Genomic DNA, 25,600 nt, shown 5'->3' on the forward strand with positions numbered 1-25,600 from the left:
ACTATAGGCAGATTCCAGAAGACCCAGGCTCTGGCATTACAGGCCCAGTAATAATGTCTGAAAACTGGAAGGCCCAGACCACCCTCGTCCGAGGGCTTTTGCAAGTGAGACTTCGAGATGCGGGGGGGCTTGTAGGCCCAAACGAAAGGCATGATAATGGCATCCAACGCTTTGAAAAAGGAAGACCTGAGAAAAATAGGAACATTCTGGAATAGGTACATGAATTTAGGGAGCACAACCATTTTGATTATATTGATACGGCCAATCATTGAAAGTGGGAGAAGTTTCCACCTATCTATCATACACTTGAGCTCATCAGTTAGAACCGAATAATTAAGCCTGAAGAGGAGTTTTGAGTTCCTAGGGATGTTAATACCCAGGTATGAAAAGTAATCCTGGGAGACCTTAAAGGGCAAACTAGACAGGAAATCAGGGCCCAGACCAGACGATAGCGGCATAAGAACAGACTTCTTCCAATTTATGGTGAACCCTGATAGGTGGCCAAAGCTGTCAATCAGCTTAAGAAGTGGAGGAAGGGAGATCTTTAAATCTGAAAGAGCCAATATGATATCATCTGCATACAGACCGATGGTGTACTCTGACGTGCCACAATTTATACCAGAGATATGGGAATTGGCTCTGATGGCAATGGCCAACGGCTCAAGAGCTAAAGCAAAAAGCATTGGAGAGAGGCAACAACCCTGCCTTGTCCCACGGTGTAAGAGGAACGGGAGCGACCTCTCATGGTTGGTAAGGACCGAGGAACGAGGGCAAGCGTAAAGCAACTTAATCATATTCAAAAAATTCGACCCAAAACCAAAATTTTCAAGAGTAGCAAACAAATAACTCCATTCCACTTGGTCGAAAGCCTGCTGGGCATCGAGTGAAATCACCGCAGAATTGGGCAGTGTCGTTGAGTACATCGCATTTAAGAGACATCTAGTATTAGAAAAAGAGAATCTATTGGGGATAAAACCCGATTGGTCAGGATGAATTATAGAGCCTATGTGCTTATTTAACCGGTTGGTTAGGACTTTAGCAATTATCTTTTGGTCTGAGTTGAGAAGACTTAGGGGACGATAGGAAGAAACATTAGTTTCGTCTCTGTCTTTTTTCAGGAGGAGACATATATGGGCATCGTAGAAAGAATGAGGGAATGAGCCGTTTAACACTGCGCAATTTACCATCCGAAGTAGCAGGGGAGCGATAACGTCAATATGTGTCTTATAAAGCTCTATCCCGAAACCGTCCGGACCACATGCTTTTCCATTAGGAAAGGAGCAGATTGCATTTCTAATTTCCTCCAGCGTAAAGTCTGCATCGAGTAAGCCCCGTGCAGCCTCAGGAAGAGTCGGGATGTCTAAAGCATTAAGAAAATTAGTGATTTCAGCAACTGTGGCCGTAGTACTAGATGTGTATAACTGACAATAAAAACTGCGAAATCTGTCATTTATCTGCTTGTGATCGGACAGCAACTGGCCAGTTGCAGAGAGAATTCTGTGTATCGCCCTTTCAGCTTGAATGCCCTTCAGCTGTCTGGAAAGCACCTTGTCAGCCTTTTCACCAAGCTCAAAATGCTTCTGTTTTAATCGACGAATACAATTCATGACCTGCTCCCCCAACATGTGGTTGTAGTCATATTTCAATTTGAGAATGGTATTAAGTGTGTCAGCAGCCCCGGTATCGCGATACTTCTCCTCCAACACAGACAGCTCTGCCTCAATATTAGTACGCAGCCTGAGTTTGTCCCTCTTCTGAGAAGCTTGATAAGCAATAATATGGCCTCTAATAACGACTTTAAAGGACTCCCACAAAACAGAGTCTGAAACTACACCATTATCATTAAATTGTAAAAATTCTGCGATTTTAGTAGATAGGTAAACCGTAAAAGAGTCATTTAGATATAAAGAGGGGTTAAATTTCCAATTGTATTGGGGGGTATATAGGTTGAAGTCAATTACCGTTGAGAGAGGTGCGTGGTCCGAAACTAAAATACTGTGATAAGTGGAACTAACCACTTTCGAAATAAGCCTGGAATCAATAAGAAAATAGTCAATTCTACTGAAGCTGCCATGGACAGGGGAGAAGAAAGAGTATTGCTTTTCTAACGGATGCTGGTGCCTCCAAATGTCAACCAAGTCCAAAGATTTAGTAAGAGTATTGAGTACAGAAACAGCTCTCAAGAAGACCTATCCAACAATGGATCGAAATAACAATTAAAATCACCACCGATAATGATATTATGGTCATTGTATTGTGAGACAAGATTGAATATTTTACTAAAGAAGTCAGGGTTGTCAAAATTAGGGGCATAGATGTTCAAGAGGACTACAGGGGTGGAGTTGACTGTACCTGTAACAAGTATGAACCTCCCACCTGGATCACATATCTGAGTTTTGAATATAAAAGGAATAGTTCTGCGAACAAGAATGGCAACCCCTCTCGCCCTGGAAGAAAAGGCGGACTGGTACACCTGTGACACCCATACCGATCTTAATCGCCTCTGCTCTGAAGGTTGGATATGGGTCTCCTGTAAAAAAATTATATCAGAAGACAGAGATTTTAAATGCGAAAATACTTTACCACGTTTAAGAGCTTTGCCCATACCCCGACAATTCCAGGTTGTAAAAGTGATGTGGCTCATCCCCATCTTAAGTGAGTGGATGGTGTACGACGATGTGGAAGGACAAAATGAAGGCTTTGAGGTTTGACAAATAAAGAGCTGGCACTTACATCAAAAAACAAAAACGACACATATTTAGAAACAAGTAGACCCCCCCCCCCCCCCTCCCACCCCCACCCACCCCACAAACCGCAGAAAAAAAGATAGCGGAACACCCCCAATATCCAACAGGGAGGCAGCCGGGAACCAGGGCCAGCCTGACTGAACACTAATACTCAAAGAAAATACCGTGGAGCCCCGTGCGCCCCACATATAATCTATTTAACAAACATGAAAAACAAAATTGTGCACCAAGTACGAAAGATCCAACTCAAATATCTAGATGGATATAAAACTTTAACCGTTGCAACAAAACTGCAAATATGCAGAAATGAGACAGAGCATACAGAAACATGTGCATATTCCCAATATCACAACGTAACACAAATACTGTAGAGGCAAAACCCAATAGGCAAAATAGGCACTGTACACCGTTTCAGTGCGGGAAAGAGATGAACTCTACAGTATGTAAATCACAGTATGCAAACCAAAAAAACCTTTATATTGCGCATTGATCAGCTGAGGACAAAGATGTTGGATCAAAACATTCAACATAGCTGGGTAGAGAACATTACTGCAGAAAATGCGCGAATATGTAAACATGTCGTGAAATTAGTAAGTCACTTGTGAATTATTATTCATTTGCAGAGCCAATGGAGTCAGCAAACCGTGCAGCTTCCTCCGGCGACATAAAAGTCTTCGATGTGTTGTTATATTCGACATGGAGCTTTGCGGGAAAGCGAAGAGAGCACTTAGCACCGGCGTCGATCAGCCGCTTCCTCACACCACCAAAGGCCTGCCGCTGCGCCGAGACCTCCGCAGTGTAATCAGGAAAAATGGAAACTCTGTCTCCGCGGTACAGCAAAGGAGACCTTTGCCTGCTGAGTCGTAGTATGTCAAACACATCACGGTCGTTGTGGACTTTAGCGATGATGACACGTGGCCGTTCATTGGGCTGTGGCTTTGGTCTCAGGCTACGGTGGGCTCGGTCTATTTTTATCGGCCTGCTGAAGTTCTCACGACCCAAAAGTTCTGGAAGTAGGTTAGCAACGAAGTCGGTAGGGCTGCCTTTCTCATCCCCTTCCTTAACTCCCGCAATCCTCACGTTGAGTCGGCGAGAGCGCCCCTCCAGATCGTTGACTTTAGCTTTGAGGAGAGTGTTAACCACCTGTAGCTCTTTGCACGATGCTTCCAGCGCTGCTAATCGGCTATCGTTAGCGGACATAGCTTCATCAAGGTCTTCAAACCGGCGCTCAGACTCATGATATTTCTTCTGGAGAGAAGTTAGCGTTGCATCAATTGCATCGAGACGGCCCTCAACCGACTTCTTCAACCCGTCCACGAGCGAGGTTATTTTGGAAAGCTCAGCTCCATGGTTAGCGATAGCCGCTAATATGGCATCATTACCTGCCGCCGACTGGCTCGCCTTGGACGTATCCCTCTGGCTCTCATCTTTCTTCGGCATGATGACAAAAGATCGGCTCCGACAGTCCGCGAAACAGATTTTAAAACTACCCAGCTAGAAATAAACTTAAAGTGCAACTTTATGAGTGAGAAGGCACGGAGAGCACAGAAAACACGTCTACTCCATAGCTGCACACGAGCGCCCCCCCCTTCAGTTCAATTTTTTAAGCATTTCTTTTTTCATATTTTGATCTAGGAATCCTGTATATTATAAATGTTGTCATGATTGTGTGTTTTTGTGTCCTATTTTATTATCTCCACTCTTTGGAGAGCATTCTTTTGTTAAAGAGGCTGTCTAAATTCTTATCACCCATGGAACAATGCACCTGTGATTAATCTGCTCATCAGTGAGGACTTCTAAAGAGTTGGCTTCCTCCTCTCTGGTGCCAGAATGTCTTCTTAGACTGCAGTATTTCACAACCACATGTCTTACAAGTTTAGAATAATGAGTATCTAGTATTACTTAGATGCTCTTTGCTTTTGCGTATAGCTTGCAGCCTCTCTCTTCATGGAAACATACAGTGGCTTGCTAAAGTATTTGGCCCACTTGAACTCTTCCACATTTTGTCACATTAAAGCCACAAACATGAATCAATTTTATTGGAATTCCATGTGAAAGGCCAATACAAAGTGGTGTACATGGGAGAAGTGGAACGAAAATCATACATGATTCCAAACATTTTATACAAATAAATAACTGCAAAGTGGGGTGTGAGTAATTATTCAGCCCCCTTTGGTCTGAGTGCAGTCAGTTGCCCATAGACATTGCCTGATGATTGCTAATGACTAAATAGAGTGTACCTGTGTGTAATCTAATGTCAGTACAAATGCAGCTGCTCTGTGACGGCCTCAGAGGTTGTATAAGAGAATATTGGGAGCAACAACACCATGAAGTCCAAAGAACAAACCAGACAGGTCAGTTAAAGGCACTGGAGAAATCAAAGAACATGATTCTCACAGTGCTCCCAGCGGTCTCCAGGTGAGAGAGGGAACGATGCATGAGGTGAATGACAGCATCATCCGCTTCAATGCCAGGCTGGTAGGCAAACTGAAGTGGGTCCAGTGATGAGCTCACCAGGCGCCGAAGCTGAGCAAGGACCAGCCGCTCCAGGATCTTCATCAGGATTTCAGAGCCACCGAACTATAGCTGTTGAGGTCCTTGGGGCGTAAAGTCTTTGGCACTGGTACGACACAGGAGGTTTTCCAGAGCTGTGGGACTCTCCCCAGCCTCAGGCTCAGGTTGATGAGGTGCTCCATCACCCCATACAGTTGGTCTGCACAGGACCTGACCACCCGTGAGCCAATGCCATCTGGACCCGCAGCTTTCCTGGCTTTAATCCTCCTCAGTTCCCTCCTAACCTGGGTGGTTGAGAGAGACAGGCTGGAGCCTTGTGTTGAGAGTGTATTGGATGCTGTTGTTGGAGGTGGTGAGGAGTGAACAGGGTGAGTAGAGGAGGTGTTAAGTATCTGAGGTGTCAGAGGTGGAACAGCAGCAGTGGGGGTGGGTGAGTCTGCAGCCGATGTTGAAGACTGCCTCATGGATGAATCAAATCTGTTGAAGAAATCATTCAGTTCATTTGCCTACCTCACATCCCCCCCAGGCAGAAAGTTCTGACCTTTGTGGCCCGAGATGGTTCTGAGGCCTATCCAGACCTCGCCAGTGTTGTTTTGTTGAAGCTGGTTCTCCATCTTCTGCCTGTAGCTGTCCTTCTCTTTCCTTATCAGTCCCCTCAGCTGTCTCTGCACCCTTTTCAGCTCCTCCTTGTCTCTAGTTTTGAAGGCCCTCATGGCCAATGATAGATGGTCACGACAATTTGGATACTAATGATCATGGAACTGACCTCACAGCCCATTGTTGGTGCTAGATTCTGTCATTATGCAAATGTACTGTTTATAAGATTGGGGAAACCTGCAGTCTGCTGAGACTGAAGAAGTCACCAGTTGGGGATGAAACATTTCTCCCACTAAAAATGGTATGTCCAGATGAACAGATTCAGCATTCTGGTGCTCTTTAAATAATTTTTGAGATAAAAGTAAGGTTGGAGATTGGCCTATAATTAGATAAGACAGCAGGTAAAGTGATGACTTTTCTCTTGTTTATAGTCCCCTCGTGCTTCAAGAGGACCACCGTCCTGAAGAAACCTAATGTGAGCTGTCTCAGTGACTGTCACCCAAGAGCACTTACTTCCATCGTTATGAAGTGCTTTGAGCATATAGTCGAAGTTCACATCACGTCTTCGAATCCTGCTCGACCTGTTTCAGTTTACATGAAGGGCCAAAAAGATTCACAGATCATGCAATAGCATTAGCTCTGCATACTGCCCCCTCCCACCTGGATCGTAAAACACATGCAGTGGTGTGAAAAAGTATTTGCTCCCTTCTTAATTTCTTAGTTTTGTATTGTTTTGTTTTTTTGTTTTTTTGCATATTTGTCACACTCACATGTTTCAGAACATCAAACTAATTTTAATATTACACAAAGATAATCTGAGTAAATACAAAATTTATTAAGGGAAATAAGCTATCCACACCTACCCAGTCCTGTGTGAAATAGTAACTGCCCCCTCTTGTTAAATCATCAATTAGCTGTGATTAAACACAGTTTTTGTCAAGCTCAGTTCAGTTTCACTAGCCACACCCAGACCTGATTATTGCAGACCTGCTGAATGAAGAAATCACTAAAACCGAACCTGTCTGACAAAGTGAAATAGACTAAAAGATCTCAAAAAGCAACACATCACTTCACAATCTAAAGAAACAATATGAGCAACAAAGTCATTGACATCTATCAGTCTGGGAAGGGTTACAAAGACATTTCCAAGGCTTTGGGACAGCAGAGAGTCATTATCCAAAAATGGAGAATACTTAAAACAGTGCTGAACCTTCCCAGGAGCAGCCTGCCTACTAAAATTACTCTAAGAGGGCACTGACGACTCATTCAAGAGGTCACAAGAAAACAGCCAGAACAGCATCTAAAGAATGTACGGTTACGGTGTAACCTTGGTTCTGTGAGTGAGAGACTATCTCTCCACTCCGTTACATATTCCATATGTATGGGGTAACTCTGTAAGACACCCCGTGAGGAGATGGTGCAACTGAACCGAGAGTGAATGTGCCAATGAACCATTGTTGACAAATGTACATATAAGCATACCACCCTGGTCAGAGCTTCACCAGACGGAAAGGCCAAGCCGGAGGGGGGGGCATCAGTCAGCAGGCGCAAGATTGGCCTGAACTGGCCCTGCAGATGCAAGGACCACAATTGATTGGCCACTTAAAGTCAGCCCATGAACCACCAAGCGACGGCAGGAAGCACAGCACCAGTTTGGAACCTGCTGGCTGCGAACCTAGAACATGCGGGCAATATGCCAGACAGAGAGTCAGCGCCAAAGGCTGGAGAACACACACGTCACAGCGAGGTCTGACTGGTGCGTAAACCGGCGAACCACGGGCAACACGCCAGGGGAACGCAGCAGGCTGAGGTAGGGATGTGACCTGTCCATCCCCAGAGTCAAAGCCGCCCCATGCCATCGACAGACAGGGAAGGGGGGCCGGCAGCCTAGCCTGCAGAAGTGGAGGGCTAAGCATTGGGAGGACCCGAAGGTCCACTCCCAGCACCGAGCAGCCACTATGTGCTGCCCGCAGGCAGATGAGCAATAAGAGCGAACTTGCAAACAAGATACTCATGATCAATCATTCAGTTACAGCCCACTGAGTGGGCCTGTGCAGGCCGCGTAAGCCGTGACAGGCAGGCGTGCACCAGACAGAGAGCCAGAGCTGCAGGCTGGAGGACTCACACTCACTGGCTGACGAGCCCCGTGTGCACACTCTGCAAAAGATCTCCAGCTGGGGCCTGAGAATCCTACGGCCAGAACCTGGAATCCCAGGAGCAGACTGAGGAAAGAAGCACAGCTCACTGAGCTGACGATCGGGAACCCCGCTGGCCGTACAAACCTGCAACATGCGGGCAAGACACCAGACAGGGAGCCATCACTGCAGGCTGAGGAACACTCTCTCACTGGCTGATGTATCACACACAGCGAGGTCCAACTGGCGCGTAAACCGGCGAGCCGCAGGCAATACGCCCATCTGGTTGGGGGGAGCTGGCGTCCTAGCCCACCAAAAGGCCACATGGGGACTAAACCCGAAGGTTTACCCCAAGGCAGAGTGGCCGCTAAGCACTGTCCGGAGAGACACTTGTGCACAGGCGGCACTGCAGGCTGGAGAACACTCACTCACCGGCTGAAGAATCAGACTAGGTGAGGTCCAGCTGGCCCGTAAACTGACAAATGCGGGCAATAAGCCAGGGGAGCACAGCCTATTAAGCCACTTAAGCATGGCAGCTAGCTAATGCCGTGGATGGCCGAGCAGGATGTGACGCAAGGCCTGTGCTAGGAGCCGAGCATCCAACCTGCACCGTCCCACAAGAGGAGGGGCTGGTGGCTTAGTCCATGGAGAGTGGAGAGCCCAAGTGGGGAGGCGGCCCAAGTGGGGAGGCGACCCAAGGTCCGTCACCAGGGCATAGCAGCCACTCTGCGCTGTCCGCAGACAGGGGACTAGCAAGAGTGGACCCAACGAGACACGTGTGGACACTCAGGAAGTTTCCATGTAAGTCGTAACACATTGGCTAGACAGAGAGCCAGCGCTGTGGGCTGGAGAACACTGACTCGCTGGCGGACGTATCAGACCCAGCGAGATCCAAATGGCGCGTAAACCTGTGCACTGCCTGCAGCGGCAACACAGCTGCTAATGTGATGGGCTGAGGTAGGGATGCAACCCGAAAGGGGGCTGGCGGTCTAGCCCGCTAAAAGGCGAAGTGGAGACTTAGCCCGAAGGTCTGCCCCAGGGCTGAGTGGCTGCTAGCACTGTCCGCAGAAAGGGGAGCAGCAAGAGTGAACTAGAGAATGAGACACTTGTGCACAGCCGGTGCTGCAGGCTGGAGAACACATACTCGCCGGCTGAGGAATCAGGCACAGCGAGGTCCAGCTGGCGTGTAAACCGGTGAATGCAGGCAATACACCGGGGGAACACAGCTTGCAGCTGCAGCAGCTATATGCCAGAGAGAAACCTGGCTAAAATAGGCTGAAGAACGCTCACTCGCCACAGCGAGGTCCAACTGGCGCATAAGCCTGAGAAATGCGGCCAACACGCCAGGGGAACACAGCCTGCAGCTGAAGTGGAGGGCAGAGTCAGGGACATGACTCATCGGCGGGTGTCAGCTCACTGAGCGGGCCCCTGCTGGCCATGTAAACCCGCAACATGTGGGCAATCTCCTAGACAGAGTGCCATCACCGCAGGCTGGAGAACTGTGAACCACTGCCTGAGGTGTCAACGCAGCGTGGCCCGACTGTCATATAAACCTGTGAACCGCGGGCAATATGCCAGGGGAACATAGCCTGCAGCAGGAGCTGGCCACTAGGCCCAACTCAAAGGGTGTCAGGGGGGAGGAGGGCGGCTGGAGGACAGCTGAGTCTTAGCTCCAAGTCCTCCACGTCTCACCTGTATATGGCCGTCTGCGAAGGACTCAAACTGGGGCCGGAGATCTCCAGGGCCCCAAGTTGGAGTCTTGGGGGCCAGAAGCTCTGGGCCCCCCTACCCTGACCATGTGCCCGCATAGGCACCTCAACAGTGAGGTGGCTGCAGGGTCGACCGGCAGCCTCATCAGGCAGCCCTCTGACCAGAGCCGGGACTGACAGCCAGAGGTGGCGACAAAAAAATGAGGTGAAAGAGGAGCCGGTAGTATGGCGTGCTCCCATATAAGCGAGGGCAGCTGTGAGGAAGGAGCCAACAGCCGTCCTGCACCGTCTGTGTCCCCAGCCCGCCTGCAGCTGTCACTCCAAGTGCCGCTGATGGAGAGTCAAATGGTATTATTTAACAGTGCTTACCGCTGTTCTTCATTTTTCTTGTTTTGCCGTATGTTAAGTGGGTGACTGGACATTTCATTTTGGCTAGCTTGTTTATTAGCAATGACTTATGCCACATTCATGTGCTCCTTACTTTTTCATGTTAGTCAAATAAAGAATGGTTAAAATTCTTTGAGCCTTTAAAAAATGCACCTGATTTGTCTGCTAGATGTGGATGAAAGCGGCAAATCTTGCACCACATTTCAGTGCGCTCATTGTTAGCTTCAAGCCATGGCACATCTTGGAGCCACTTTTCTGAAAAAAAGTATTTTCTTCGGCTCTGGCTCTGGTTGGCGTTTCTTAGCTGGTGGTGGCACACCAAAGAAGCTGCTTAATGTCTGGGTTTTTTTTTTTTTGACATTTAGCTGGTGACAAGAAACACATGGAAGGTTAACTGACACGGTCAAGTATGCAAAGGCACTTGGTAACGCAAGTGTCACTAGGCATTCCTAATTTTTGTCATGCATGCGTACCTGCGTACCAGTTATGTGCACCCCTGTCTATAACACACAGACAAACAACCACTCACTCAATAACTGCTATCAAATTATCATGTCTGTTCAACCTAACATACATGTTTTAGGTCTGTGGGAGGAAGCTGGAGTACCTGAAGAAAACACACACATGCACAGTTAAAAATGCAAACTCAGCCAAGGCTTTATACTAGGAACCTTCTGGCTGTAAGACAACAGTGCTAACCACCATACCACTGTGCCACCCATAGTAACTCATATAATAATTGATAATATATGGACAGAAGTATATCCTGGAATACAAATAACATATTCATCCATTACTAAAAATGGATTTAGCTGTCAAGTTCTGCAATCTGTATTTACTTACCTAATTCTCTCCCTAACAATCAACAATACAAATTCTCCCAGCCCCCAGAAAGACTGGGTTATCATTTCCACACTGGTTAGCATTTAGTCTATCACGTTTGTTGTTATAGCTAGCAACTACTGCAGGAAAATGGCAAGTTTCTTTAAGGTATTGTTCTGTGTGTTCGTAATGCTTGTAACCCTGGACTATGCTTCTGAAGATGAGATTAAGATGGGAGTCTCTGGGAAATACTAGGTGAGGAGCTATTAATGCCGTCATATACCAGCTGCCATAATTTTGTACAGTTCTATATTGTAAACAAAGCCAGTTTTACACTGTAGAGTTTCCACAGGATTTAGAAGTTTCAGATTTCTTTAGTCATATCATATGATCTTATTTGATCATATATTTATTTGAACATCTTATTTGATGTTCCTACTGCTAAACAAAACAAGGTTTGGTTTTTCAAACTATCCATAATTGCTAGTAATAAATGCATCGGTTTGTAGATACACCTTCTGTATCTTCATACAAAAAATCAGAACAAAAATATATGAATAAATACATTTTTCAGAAGAAAGCCACATCTTGATACATGCTGTTTTAACATAAGAAGCTAAAATATGTTCCACTATGTTACTGGTTGAATCTCAGATTTGTTTAACATATGCAGATATAAATTAAGTGTGAAACCATTGCTTTAATGGTGGCCCTTGGCTGGTGGTATGTGAGGAAACATTTATTCCATTGAGTGTACCTTTGCTTCAAATAAATAACTAATACTTTTTTTTAAAGGAATGTCCTATTAAACAAAAACAACAAAATAACAAATGCAATAAAAACCCAGTCCTTCCTCTCTGTAAATATTTCACTGAAATTCCATTTAAAAGAAAGGGTAAGCACTCTCGTCACCTGACCACTTTTTAGCCAATGAGCTTCAGTTTTCACCCCTCCCCCCTCACTTCGTGACTTGAGTTGAGGAGTATTGACGCAAGGCTATGAACTGGTGTGGAGACGCTAACAGGTAACTTTAAACTTTTGAATTTTTCCAGCTTTGTAGTCCAGCAACCAGTTAGATTTAGTTTTGTCAAGGTTTTTCTTTGATGTATATTCCTTGATTAAGCTTTGTATTTCAAGCTAATTCAAAGGCTAAATCTAGCTTTTTTTGATGACACGTTGTGTATTTATTAGTCAAGGTTAAATACCTAGTCTAACACATATCTTTTTAGTTAAACTGTGGCATTTGAAATTACTGAGATGTTATTATTTACTCATCCCACTGTCTCCAGATTTTAAGCAATGCTGCAATATACGTGACATGCTAGTAATGAGACATTTCAGATAACCGTGTTAGCTAACATTTAACTCTCTGAAGTGCAGATCACATGGCCAATTTATGGTCTAGCAACAACATGCCTATCAGTTTTTTAAAATGTCTGTTTATTAAAATGCCAAGAAAAACCAGAGTGAAGATGTCAGCAAGTTTAGTGCAGGAACAAATAAAAACGTGATTTCCTTTAAAAGAGAGACAGACAGACAGATTTTTACCTCTCCTTCCCTATTGTGGTGAATAAATGAACAAGAGCCGATCAAACAATTATATGGGTGTTTTGGTTGTTTATTAATAGGGAAACTTGTGGGAGTGATGGCAGGAGAGAGCGGTGTCTATAACAAGTTTTGAGATGTGAGAGATTTGTGACATTAAGTGTGTCTGGAGTGTATTATTAGTTTGTAGTTAAATCTGGGTTTGATTGTTTTGTGTGTCAAAATGGTGAGGTGAATGTCACCCTGACCCTGGCTAAAAAGCTACCAAAGGCAGACTGAAATCTAAACGCTGTCTCCAGGTGTGCAACAGGAGGAGTGATACACTAATTGCCTGCATTTTTATGTAAACATTCGTATAGAATGTGGTTTGTAAAATTTGTACATATGTTTTAGAAATTTGAAATTAAGTAATGAGAAAAAAACCACTAAACATGTTTGTGGTTTTCATAGTAAAAAGTATAACATTTTCCCACTCTGATTTTATGTTTTTGTGTAATTTTTTTTAGGTCAATTGTGTTAATACAATATGTCAAAATTACAAAATAAATGTAGTCAGATATGTGAGGTTGTTCTGTAAAGAATGATGCCAAACAAGGCAAGGAAAACTTTTTTTTAACAGCGAAATATAGAGGTATAATCAAAAGTAGTCGAAAACAGCCAATTATAGCCTTGACTCAAGAGGGTTAAAGCACCTCCTGTAAAAGATCAGTTTTCACTGTAAACTACATTGAGAAGTATCATACAAATTGTACATTTTTTTCTTTTTCTGAGACAGTGCATTGCAATGAGGCAGCCAAGAGAAAAGATTAAACCCATAGATGAAGCTGATGTGCCCATGGCATCATCCTCCCTCAAAGATGATGAGCAGGTGACTAATTTTCTGCTGTTGTAATTATTGCAACCTAGTCTAACACATATCTTTTTAGTTCAACTATGACATTTGGAAATACTGAGATGTTATTATTTATTCATCCCACTATCTCCAGATTTTAAGCAATGCTAAAATATATGTGACATGCTAGTAATGAGACATTTCAGATAACTGAGGTAGCTAACATTTAACTTTCTGGAGTGCAGATCACATGGCAAATTTACAGTTTATCAGCAATATTTGTATATATCAGTTTTTTAAAATGTGTTGATAGGCAACGTAAAAGCAGAGTTATGATACATAATTTCAAATTTTTTCCTGAAAATTGTCATCACGTTTAGTGCAGGAACAAATAAAAATGTGATTTTCTTTAAAAAATATAGATAGATAGATAGATATAGTATTACCTCTCCTTCCCTATTGTGGTGGATAAATGAACAAGAGCCGATCAAACAATTATATGGCTGTTTTGGTTGTTTATGAAGAGGGTAAACTTTTGGGAGTGATGGCAGGAGAGAGCGGTGTCTATATCAAGTTTTGAGATGTGAGAGATTTAGGTTTTTGTAGTTAAATCTGGATTTGTTTGATTGTTTTATGTGTCAAAATGGTGAGGTGAATGTTACCCTGACCCTGGCTAAAAAGCTACCAAAGGCAGACTGAAATCTAAACGCTGTCTCCAGGTGTGCAAGACCGTGCAAGAGAGAATTTCAGTAGTCAGTACGAGAGGTAACGAGACTATGGACAAGAATGGACGGAGACTGGGTGGAAGAGAAGGATGTAATCTGTTTATATTGCGTAGATGGAAATAGGCAGAACGGGTGAGATTATTGATGTGAGATTTATAGGAAAGTGAACTATGTAGGATGACACCAAGGCTCTTAACCTGAGGAGAAGGGAAAACCAGTAAATTTGTAAATAACCTTACAAAAACCACCTGAGAAATTTCCTGCATTTTCATGTAAATAGTTGTATAACAGCCAATTATACCCTTGACTCCAGAGGGTTAGTACCTCCTGTAAAAGATCAGTTTTCACTGTAAACTACAGTGATGAAGTATTACACAAATTTACTATTTTTTCTTTTTCTGAAAAAGCGCATTACAATGAGGCAGCCAAGAGACAAGTTTAAACCCAAAGATGAAGCTTATGCGCCCATGGCATCGTCCTCCCTCAAAGATGATGAGCAGGTAACTAATTTTCTGCTGTTGTTATTATGGCAAAAATAACACAATATAGTTGTTTGGATGTTGATAGTGAGGTTGGTAGACATAGTAGTTACAGTGCTGGTTAATGTAAGATTCATAAATTGTGAGGACTGTGTGTGTTTTGCATGTGTAAATCCATTGAAAGATGGGCTCTTCTTAAAATGAACAATTACAAAATGCTTTCCAGTGGTTTGCTAAGGTTTTAAATCAACAGGTAGGTGACTTCCCCAAAAGTTGATTCTGTTCATCTGGACGTATCTTTTTCAGTGGGAGAAACCTTTCGTCAGTCATCCAAGAGACTCTTCAGTCACTATCAACATCCAAACAACACTTGTGTGTTCTTGTTGGATGAGACTGAAGAACTCATTTGGATAAATGACGAAATGTTTCTTCCACTGAAAATGGTATGTCCGTATGAACCGAATCAACTTTTGGGGATTTACTGACCTCGATGATTGAGTATGCATCAAGACGATGCTAGGTGATTTTATTTGGATTTAACTCATACTTCAACTCAAAGTAAATGAGGAGCGGTTATTCAGATGCTCTTTTGCTCAAAAAATAATGTCACTTTATCAGAAAGCATGCTTAAACAATGAATGGGAAACCCTGAAATGTTGGCTCCTACTGGATGTATTCATGCCACAATGGCTGCAGTGTCTCAAATGAGTGATGTTTTTGCATTACATGAAATCACTCAAAATTCATGGTTCAAACTTAATGAACTTTATTTTTTCAAGAGAACTGTATGCATGATGTAGTGTATTCATCAGAGACGAGACTGAAAAAATGTGCCTTTTGTAATGTTCACTTTTCTGCTTTGAAATTGATTTACATAAATTGTAAAGGTGAGGATTTTTTGTTCATTCATTTTAGATGATTATCTGTCAAGATATAACAAGTGGAAATTTTTACCCGTAACACTTAATATTTGATGTTTTCATCAAAAGAGAGAGAGGTTCCTCGTGAGTCTTGTTTTGTTGAGTATGCCATTAGAGTAGACTGTCCTACATCGTCTTCGGTACAGATTGTTTTGACTTTCAGAGGAATGCAGACAAATGTTTGCCTTCCATCACTGGATCTTGAATGCATCCTCAAAGCATCTTGGTTATCTTTAGAGCTTTAGTTAATGCTGGTTGCATGATGTCTGATCACCCAGAACTTGTGATAATGCAGTTCTGAACTGGCTTACTGTCACAGTAAAAAATCGCATGAGAATAAGAGTGGGGGAAACGACGAATAATTTTCTTGACAAGCTAAGTAAAGGAATCAGGGGACAAAGCGGAAATGGATTCTTTATGATTGAAAGTGGAAAAAAGAAAAACATTAAGTATGACATGTTGAAACTGGATGGAAACAAATGTCAGTTACTGTTTTTCTATAGTTGTGTGGTTTAGAACCTAAATGACATAGTCGTTTTGTATTTCGGTGTCCTGTGGCTTTCACATAGAAGTTTTATCTTTAATAGTTTCCTTTGAGTTTTTTTTAAATGAGCTTGATGTGCTGATCAGAATGTAGCTTTTAAGAGATTGTCTTCATCTAACATGGCAAAAAGACGAAGCCCAGTGTAAACCTAAAGCCCCACAGCTATTTAAAACCAGTTAAAAAATGCTGTGTTTATGTACCTGGAGTTCTTGATATGTGTACCATGAAAGGGCTTTGATGTTTACGCCCCTATTGTTCTTAAAGAGTACCTTTTATAATAGCTTTATAGTTAACATATCACAAGTAAGTTGATCTTATTTTCTCTCCTCCTTTTAGCATTTTCTGAAAATGGTGCTGAAGGGGGAAAAAATCCTCAAAGGAAACAAAAATCTCCATGGTGTCCCACAGAGATTGCAGCAGTGATGAGACATTTCAGTGGGCACATTGCTAATGGGCGACTATCCATTGTGATTGAATTCAAACAGTGTAAAAATGCTCAATGTCCTGTATGAGACAGTCGCTCTGTTCAAAATGTAAGAGACTTTGTCATGAATCGTGGCTTAATGCTAAAAAAGAGGAACAGTTGCTAAATAATCAGGTTAAAAAAAAATCTATAGACACATCTGAGACATATACATGTTTGCAAAAGTCATTCAGTTTGCAGTAGGGCTGGGCTATATCATACCGTTCACAGTAATACCGGTATAATTTTGGGCAACGATAAGAAAATGAAATATCGCAATAGAATATGGGTAAAACGCGCATGCACAGTGCCTTTGTTTTCATACGCACATGACGGATAAAGCATGGCGGAGAATGAGAAGGGCAAAAGCGGATCGTTGAATGAAACGGATGAACCAGAATTGGTTTGCAAAAATGCTGCAACTTCAGTGGTGTGGAACTGGTTTAGCTTTCGTCCATCAGATACTCAACAAAGCACTATTTGGTAGAGCATGCTAGCGGGCCGTCGTTATTACCATGTTTTTTGGAAAATACGGCACTTAAAATCAATCCTTTGATTTTCCTGAAAATAAACAGTGCCCCTTATAATCCCGTGTGCCTTATGTATGAATTCTGGTTGTGTTTACTGACCTCGAAACGATTTTATGTGGTACACGGCGCTCAAAAATCTGTCAAATGTTTTAGTATGATTTTGCTAAGCTACGAACCCGCACCGCTTGATGGATTGTCGGAGCATTGCGGCTATCGTAGGCAGGAGCCTCGCGGAGTAATGCGAACTGTGCGTCAACATAGTATTACGGTGTTGTGTGTGTGTATAACCTCTTTTTACGTTTTGTGGACATTATACATGGTTATGCTGAGGATATGTCGGCCAATTTCCACTGGAAATGCATTTTGGTTAAACTGTCAGCAAGGAATTTGCACTGTTAAATTTTTATGTAACTTTAATGCACATAAAAAAACCAGCTGCTTGATTAAGTGGAAATACATTGATGGGTTGTTGTGTTTTTTTTTTTTTTTTTTTTTGCACTAATAAAGTTGTGGAGTTGTAAAGTATTTTGTCTAGTGTCAATTATATTGTCAGTTATATCGTTATCGCAAATTTTCAAACATATATCGTGCTAAATATTTTTAGTCATATCGCCCTGCTCTAGTTTGCAGTACGCGTTCAAAATAAACTTGACCTTTCACGAGCAGGCTGGCTGTGATATTTTTTTTGCCTCTAAAGATCGTACCTAAAGGGAACATGATATGTGAAAAGCACTTTATCTGTGCTTGACAGCATATATTTGGGTATCTTAACTTATTACCAATTACAAAACTAAAGATGCACAACCCTGGAGCTTTTTTGGGCCCCCTAGATCTGAACATTTGTCTTTCAGTGAGGCTTTCTGATATGGAGGGTCCATATGAAGTTACTAAGAGCAAATTCTCATCAGCAGTTGTATAACTCAATTCTGTTACGGAAGATATGAGCTTAATGTCCTATTTCCAAACAAGGAGATCTAACCTCTAATTGCTAACTTTTAACATTTTTCTAGACAAGACTTGTAAATTCATGGTTGAAAAGTTACCTGTGAAACTCTTATCCCTGTACTACTTTGACTTAAGCATTGGGCAATTCATAAAGACTATAGGGAATTGTGTCAACTTGTGAAGAAAGAAGAGTATATGTCTGTATATGTCTCCTTTTAATATGGATCTATCAGATCCTTGAATTTACAATATAAATATGTGATGGCTCCAATACAAATCTAAGAATAAGGTTTGTCTTTGCAAATTGCATTGAGCTGGTTCTCAAATTCAGGTCTTTGTGTTTTGTGATGTTTGATTTCTGTCATAAGACCACATGTTTGTTAACTATTAATTTTAATACACATTAGTAGTGTATGAGTTTAGCCATGTCCCACTTATTCATTTTTGGCCCTATAATATACTTTGGTGACAGGTATGTGTGTTGTATAGCCAGTGTCCTCACAAATCCTGTTGGGTGTTAAAATGTCTAATATTTTCATAGGCGGGGCTTCTCACCTAATTATCTATGTCCTGATAAGGTTGCAAAAAAACAGGTTCTTATATCTCTAGTTGTGTTGCGTGTATAGGAACTTTGAAGTGAGATCTGTGCTCTGTGGCTCAAAACAGATTTTTTGACGTATTCAGCATCTCTCAGGGACAAGCGGAAAGTGGTGTCCCCATAGACCACCACCTGGGCTGGTTTGGAAAAAGTGTCCTTACAATACATAGAAACCCGTGTGTGTGTGTGTGTGTGTGTGTGTGTGTGTGTGTGTGTGTGTGTGTGTGTGTGTGTGTGTGTGTGTGTGTAAGAGACCCACAGTCACCCCTGGCACTTAACCACTGTCTATCCAAAGCTTCCTTTAAAAATAACAGTATCACAGTATGATAAATTTTAGTTCTTCTTTTACAACAAAATAAAAAAGCAAAAAGCAGTAAAAGTGATTAATTATTATGCATTAGAAAGAGGTTACATTACATTTTTCTTTTATTATCAGGTGTATTCCTGTGTTTATATTTAACATGCATGCATGTTCCTTTGTGTAAATCATCATGGAAATAAATGCAGCAAGTTTTTGGAAAGCCTCTAACTTGAAGCACTCCTGTAGGTCTATAAAAAGCAGTGACAGAGTACATCAGAAGAGGACACCGAATGCAACACTGTGCCCTGTGGTTCTAGCTGGAGCTTAACAGGTCTTTTTCATGCTTTAGTGAAAGTAGGCAAAAAAAAAACCGCAGGTCACAGACCACAATACCGCAGGCCCATGATTGGAGATCAGTGCTTGCCAGCCAACATCTGGCCTTGATTCATTGTCTCGATTAGGAAATCATCGGTGAGACTTTTTATTTAAACACTTCCGGATTAAGATTCACCGCCACCGCAAACTGACAACAGGTCTTCTGAGCCGATTCTGCAGATACTTCAGACGGACTTCAGATGGCTGTGAACCAAGTGGCCACAAGCAAAAAAGTCATTAGTGGAAAAACTATAAACACACTTCTCAGTGGCAAAGGCGCTGATGAGCGTAATAATGGGGCCGCGCTCAGCGCAACAGAAACTACCGCTGCTGCAAACAAACACTGGTTCAGTGGACTTGTTAAACTAATCTAGGCAGTCCCAGTTTTTCAGTGGGAGCCGAAACTCACACCAGTGCCAAACAATCAGCCACAACCTCAGTTTCATGACTGTTAATATTCAAATTTCACTGCCATTGATCAGTGGCCATGAGTATTATTCACTGACACTTGGGAAATGGCTACAATTACAGCTAGGGCTGCTCGATTATGGCAAAAATGATAATCATGATTATTTTCACTGAAATTGAGATCTCGATTATTTTACGATATTTATTTAACAATAACAATGTATTGAATAATGACTTTAAAGATTGTCAAAAAATAATATAAAATAGTGTGCAAATACTGATAACAGTGCAAATGTTTGCAATATAAAAAATAAATGAAAAATGTAAACATCTATGTTTAGTGAACTTTGCAGTGTTGCTCTGTGGTGCAGCTACGACACTGTAGCAAAGTTTACACACTATGTCTACTTGATCCACGTCTGACTCCGCGAACCCATAATGTTTCCACACCCCTGAAGTTTTTTTTTTACCTCTCTTTTCAACCAACGGCAGTCACTCTCCTCTCCAAATAACTTCTGCTTAGCTTTCCGAGCTTCCCTCGGGTCCTCTTAATCAGCGATCCCCAACCCCCGGGCCTCGGACCGGTACCGGTCCGTGAGTCGTTTGGTACCGGGCCGCGAGAGTTGAGGCTCCGGTGTGAAATGTATAGTTTTCAGGGTTTTTAATCGGTTTTCAGTGTTATTTTGTTATCGTTTTTATCGTTTACTCGGTTTTCCTTGGTCTTTTCACGTGTGTTATGAATAAATTTTCTTTTTTTCAGTACCGGTACTAGTTTTATTTTGTTGTATTTATCCGCGACACTTTAAAGGCCGGTCCGTGAAAATATTGTCGGGCATAAACCGGTCCGTGGCGCAAAAAAGGTTGGGGACCGCTGCTCTTAATTGTTGTGACACGTGTTCGAAATGCAGAGAGGTGCGCTCGATTTGCCACACGGAGCAGCACGAGAGTAAAGCACGAGGGAGGGGCTAATAATCGGCTCAGGCATTTTTGGTTTGGTTTAGGTTGAAAGCCCAGATCGTAATCGTGATTAAAATTCGATTAATTGAGCAGCCCTAATTACAGCACTCTAGCATGGTGGAGGATCCACTCTTAAGGCACCTCCTCAGTTCAGCGTCACTTGTAGGTGTAAACAGACAGTATAGTAATGAGGTAGCTCTTCTGTGTTGTGCCATCAACTTAGCTAGAGGTTGTTTGGTTTTCCTGATACTCTTCATTCTCTCTGGTTGTTTATATACTACTACTGTATTTTGTGCTCTCTTCTCTTTCCCCTCTTTCCCAACCAGTCACAACAGATGGCTGCCCCTCCCCGAGCCCAGGTTTCTTCCTGTTAAGTGGGAGTTTTTCCTTCCCAGTGTCACCAAGTGCTTGCTTATGGAGATCAAGTGATTTGGGGGGTTTCTTTTTAATATCGTAGGGTCTTTACTTACAATATAAAGCCCCTTGAGTTCAGTTGTTGGTGTAGTGTGTTATTTGGGGGTTGAAAGGCACAGAGATGCTGTGTTTGGAGCTGTACCGATAATCTTGACACATATGGGATCTCCAGTGGCTTCACCTGAAACTTTACGGTTCATAAACCTGAGACTGAAGAAGACACTCAGATGAGTGATGAAACGTTTCTCCCACTGAAAGCGCTGCATGCAGACGAACAGAATCAACTTTCTGGGATTTCCTTACCTGGATTATTGAGCATGCATCAGGACATAATGTAGGCAGCGTTGTGTAATGATATGGGCCGACACCCATGTGTAAAACTCTTCTCAGCACTTGAACTTGAACTCTTTATGTGTAAATTGGTGGGCTCCTTGTTGTACAGTAAAAGGCACAATGTACGTTAGACATCATGAACATTCATGATGTCTAACGTCTTCTATACAACGTCCCCACAACATAAGAAATGACGACACTACAGTTTATTGAGAGTAAACATTCACAGACTAACTGGAAAGGTGTTGCATCACATTAGAGTACAGTTCAGGCAACATTGACACAGAGCTTGGCCTACTTAACTTACCCTAGCACATGACAGAGGTCTGACATTTCAACATCAAGAAGGAGCGACATGCCCATTTTTGTTTTGTTATGTCTCTGTATTTTATATTTATGAGATTTACTCTGACACAAAGACATGTTTTGTTTCTAACAAATACCATCATCAGCTCTTATTTAAGTTGAACTGAACTCTGTAAAAGCTGGATGGGTAAGACGTGTGGCAAAAGCCAATGGAAATATTGATGTACCAATGAAAAGAAGCTGAGAAGGGCTCTGCAAAGCTGCCACTAATCGCTGGCAAAAATCATAACAAACTAAAAGGCAAATCTAATTTTTAATGTTAGACACAGTTTCTTATACAATCATGGAAAAAAAAAAAACAAAAAAAAAAACACGTGATTTTTTGACTGCTGCAAACACTAAATGGTGACATAAAGGGGAGAAAAACTGAGCCAAGTTGATCTCCAGATAAAAATGGTGGCTCGTAAATAGATCTCAACTTGAGATAGAGAAATCTGGACATTATTTAACAATAATCATTATAAAAAGATCTGAACATTTCGATAACTCCCTTGATTAAAATTGTTGAAGGAAACAAATGCATTGAAACACAATAGCCCTCACTTGGTTTTATGTTTCGATGGAATTTCATTTTATTATGACTTTAAATCCACAATTACACTGAAAAATCAAGCTATGAAGGAGATTTTGCTGCATTACATTTTGTACTGAAGCCCTTGTTTTGTGTTGTGCTATGTTGTAAATCCAGGGCACAATTTTCCTTTACATCGGTGACCTTTCAGCTGTCACTCCCCATTAGGCTCAGCTCGAGCCAAAAAGAGAGCCTTTGGTCAACAACAGAAGCAAAAGCAATTCACCTGTGTGGAAATAACAAATATCTTTCAACAAAATGAGCACAGCTTGGGCTCTGGCAGCCCACAAGTCAAGCTCAACCAGCAATCAGTGCCACAACACATCAGCCGATGCTTCAGCTGAGTTCCTTCTGCACATCCTATTGGCAAAGATCATATGCAATGCCAGTTAAGATGCTTCAGCCTGCATACAAAAACCTACTTTAACTGCACCACCTGTGCTTTAAGCCATTTTACAATCAGTCTGCTGTCATTAATGCCTGCTATGTCACAAGGAGCTCCTGTGGTGCCCTCCATGCCCTTTCATGGTATCCACACGGCCATGCTATCCATACAGGTAGCCATGTTCTTTTGTTCATATTAATATCAATAAGGGTATAAGCACACAATAGAAACGGGTCAATGTCAAACTGCATCATTCAAGAATGATCACACAGCCGAATACACACGACCTCAAACATTGTTAGTGAAAACTGGACATTATCCTCCTCGTGAAGGCCAGATTTATTGCAGGACTATTTTTTTGAGACCTTTCAAGTTTTATCTTTGTATATCTAAACTGTCAAGTGTAGATTTAGAAGTGAATTTGAATTTCCAATGAATTTGTATTTAAAAAACATTTGTTATAAAAGAAGGCTTGTGACTATCTGAGTCACTGAAAAGTTCAGGATGAATGGGTAGGTGGAATGGTGTTTCACTGGATGGATGGATGGATGGATGGATGGATGGATGGATGGATGGATTGAACTTTCAAGTTAAATGCCTTTTAACTATTACTGACTAAGGAGATTCTGCCATCTTAGTACTTTTAAACCTCAGCGCTGCATTTAATACCGAGATACATCTTCTCAAATGCCCTTTTTTCTATTTCATATGCTCCCCCTTGCTCATTTAAAAAAAAAATTTTTATTATTATTTATTACTTATTATTTATTTTTGCGTTTCACTTATATGCAGATGACTTGAAGATTTACGTGCCACTCAAACATCAATTCTTCTGAAGGCCCTGCTGCGCTGTTTCGGGAGATATTTGGACATGGATGGCTTTAAATGTTCTTAACTTAAATGAACAGAAAGCAGAGGTCAGTGTTCGGTGCTCCTGACTTTGACCTCAGCCCTTTAAAAATGTTTTTTAAAAAATCCTTGGCAAGGAATCTAGAAGTGTGTAACAACAATCCAAGTTTTGAGAAACCTTTGCAGTTTTTTCACCAAAACTGTGAATCAAACTGGCCAACATTGGTACTTCTCTGACATTAGACACCTGAAAACCATTTTTAATGTTTGGCTTCTAAATGCTTGAGTTCAGAGTTCCTTTTATTTGTGTTGTTTTTACTCGGATTTTCTCACTTTGTTTCCTTTCTTAAAGGCTATCATTTTGTCCTTTGTTTTATGTTATTTGATTTTATTTATTTTTTGTTTTTAATACAGCACTTTAGTCAACAGCTGCTGCTTTTTAAATGTGGTATATAAACAAACTTGACTTGACATGGATGAATGGATGTGTTAATAGGTGATTGCATCACAGATAGCACACGTTTTAGTAGATAATCTTAATAAAAAGCTGCTTACTTCTCTGACAGTGGTTGTGGGTCCAGCAGCGTTCACTGAAGTGCCCATTGAGGGTGGTCGTCTGGCAGGTGGTCTTTCCGACTGCCGCCCCTGGACACACATCGCCGCACTCTCTGTCATTCTTGTTGGCCACGATGTAGTTGTCCTCCACCGAGTCCAGGATCTTGGACCAGTCCAGGGTGGAGAGATAGCAGAGATCAGGGTTCTTCTCAATTCTCACAGCTCCTCTGGTGATGTTCATCAAACTGTGAAGGCCGATCTCGCGCAACTGGAGCATCTCAAACACAACCAGGGCATAGTTGAAGAAGAGGTTGTTGCCTCTGATGACCGTCAGGTTGGGGAAGAGTTCGCTAAGGCTCTCTAGCCCGTAAACTCTGAAGAGCAACAGATAGTCGGTGATGACTGTCAGCTTGGGGAAACTTATGCCTCTGAAATCCTCAGGCCTGGTCCTGAACATGAGTAGGATCTTCAGGTGGCCTTCAATCACAGTACAATTCTCGAGCGTCCGCAGGTTGGTCACATTGTTGCGGATGTCCTTGCTTGGACAAACTGAAAAGAGAATCAGAAAGACAGAAACATATTCTTTAGAAACGAGTTCTAGTGTCACATACAGAATAATAAACAGTAAATTGGTGGAGAGGTTCAAATGTACAGTACGCCATTAAGAGTGACGAAACTGTGATGCGTTTCAGAAAAATGTTTTGGCTCTTGGGTGTGAAGACAAAAAAAAATTCTAAGGACAATTAATCTTATGTGTTGTCTGCTCTTCTCAGTGCCGAACGTGCATTACACAAGATGTCTGCTCTGTGCACAGGAAAAACAAGGTCGAAGAAGTAAGACGTGACAGATGGGGGGGAAAATAGATCTCTTGATAATTAGGAGATATTTCTTTCCTGAAGAAAATATGTGGCTATGTCCCTAACTTTGATAAAGACCAGACCATCTTCCTTGACATTTTGTTTAGCAACCACATATCTGTCTGTGAGCCTCTGTCAAATATGGAGTGCTGTCATCAACGTGAGGCTATGCTCATCCTTGGTTATGCCGAGTTGATTTGTGGAGTTGCTTCTGTAACTCAAGACCATAAAAAACATTAGCTAATGCATTAAAAATATTTGTCCTTGGTAATGGCCATGTATTGCACCAGTAGCAGATTTGTGGCTTTGTCAGTGCTCACCCAGGCACATGATCCTGTTCGATGAGAAATTCCTTAACTATGCCACCCCGCAGACGGGTTACATGTTTTTCTGTCTACTGTATCGCTGTGACGCAACACGTGAGATTAATGTTAGCCAGAAACTATCATTCGTCTGTCAAGTGTTATTTTGACACCACTGCTTATGTTTAGTCCAAAACTCAACAATATTACAGCTAACCCTAAGAACCACAGCAGTTTCTGGGTATTTTTTTGAAATCCTCTCACATTTTTACTCACCCTGAACTAAGTTTCCTGACCTGCATATTTATGTAAACAGAACATGCCCAGCTTGAAATAGAAAGAATTAAAAAATAAGGCATGAATTAAAAGATTTTGGACTTTTGATGACTCTGCCAGGTGTAAGAGTCATGCAGACATAAAATTACTTTTATTACT

At 42.1% G+C, this 25,600-nt stretch overlaps 1 protein-coding gene across 1 annotated transcript in view; it reads right to left on the minus strand.

The window, feature by feature from the left end:
• The window catches only part of insra (insulin receptor a), a 75,246-nt gene that overhangs the window by 39,404 nt on the left and 10,242 nt on the right, over nucleotides 1-25,600 (minus strand). Inside the window, exon 2 of the mRNA XM_080861776.1 lies at nucleotides 24,007-24,555. Within this exon, the coding sequence (XP_080717902.1) occupies nucleotides 24,007-24,555 (549 nt within the window). The remainder of the gene's footprint in view (nucleotides 1-24,006; nucleotides 24,556-25,600) is intronic.

This window comes from Rhamphochromis sp. 'chilingali', assembly GCF_963969265.1.
Source record: "Rhamphochromis sp. 'chilingali' genome assembly, chromosome: 16".
NCBI classification, from domain to species: Eukaryota; Metazoa; Chordata; class Actinopteri; order Cichliformes; family Cichlidae; genus Rhamphochromis; species Rhamphochromis sp. 'chilingali'.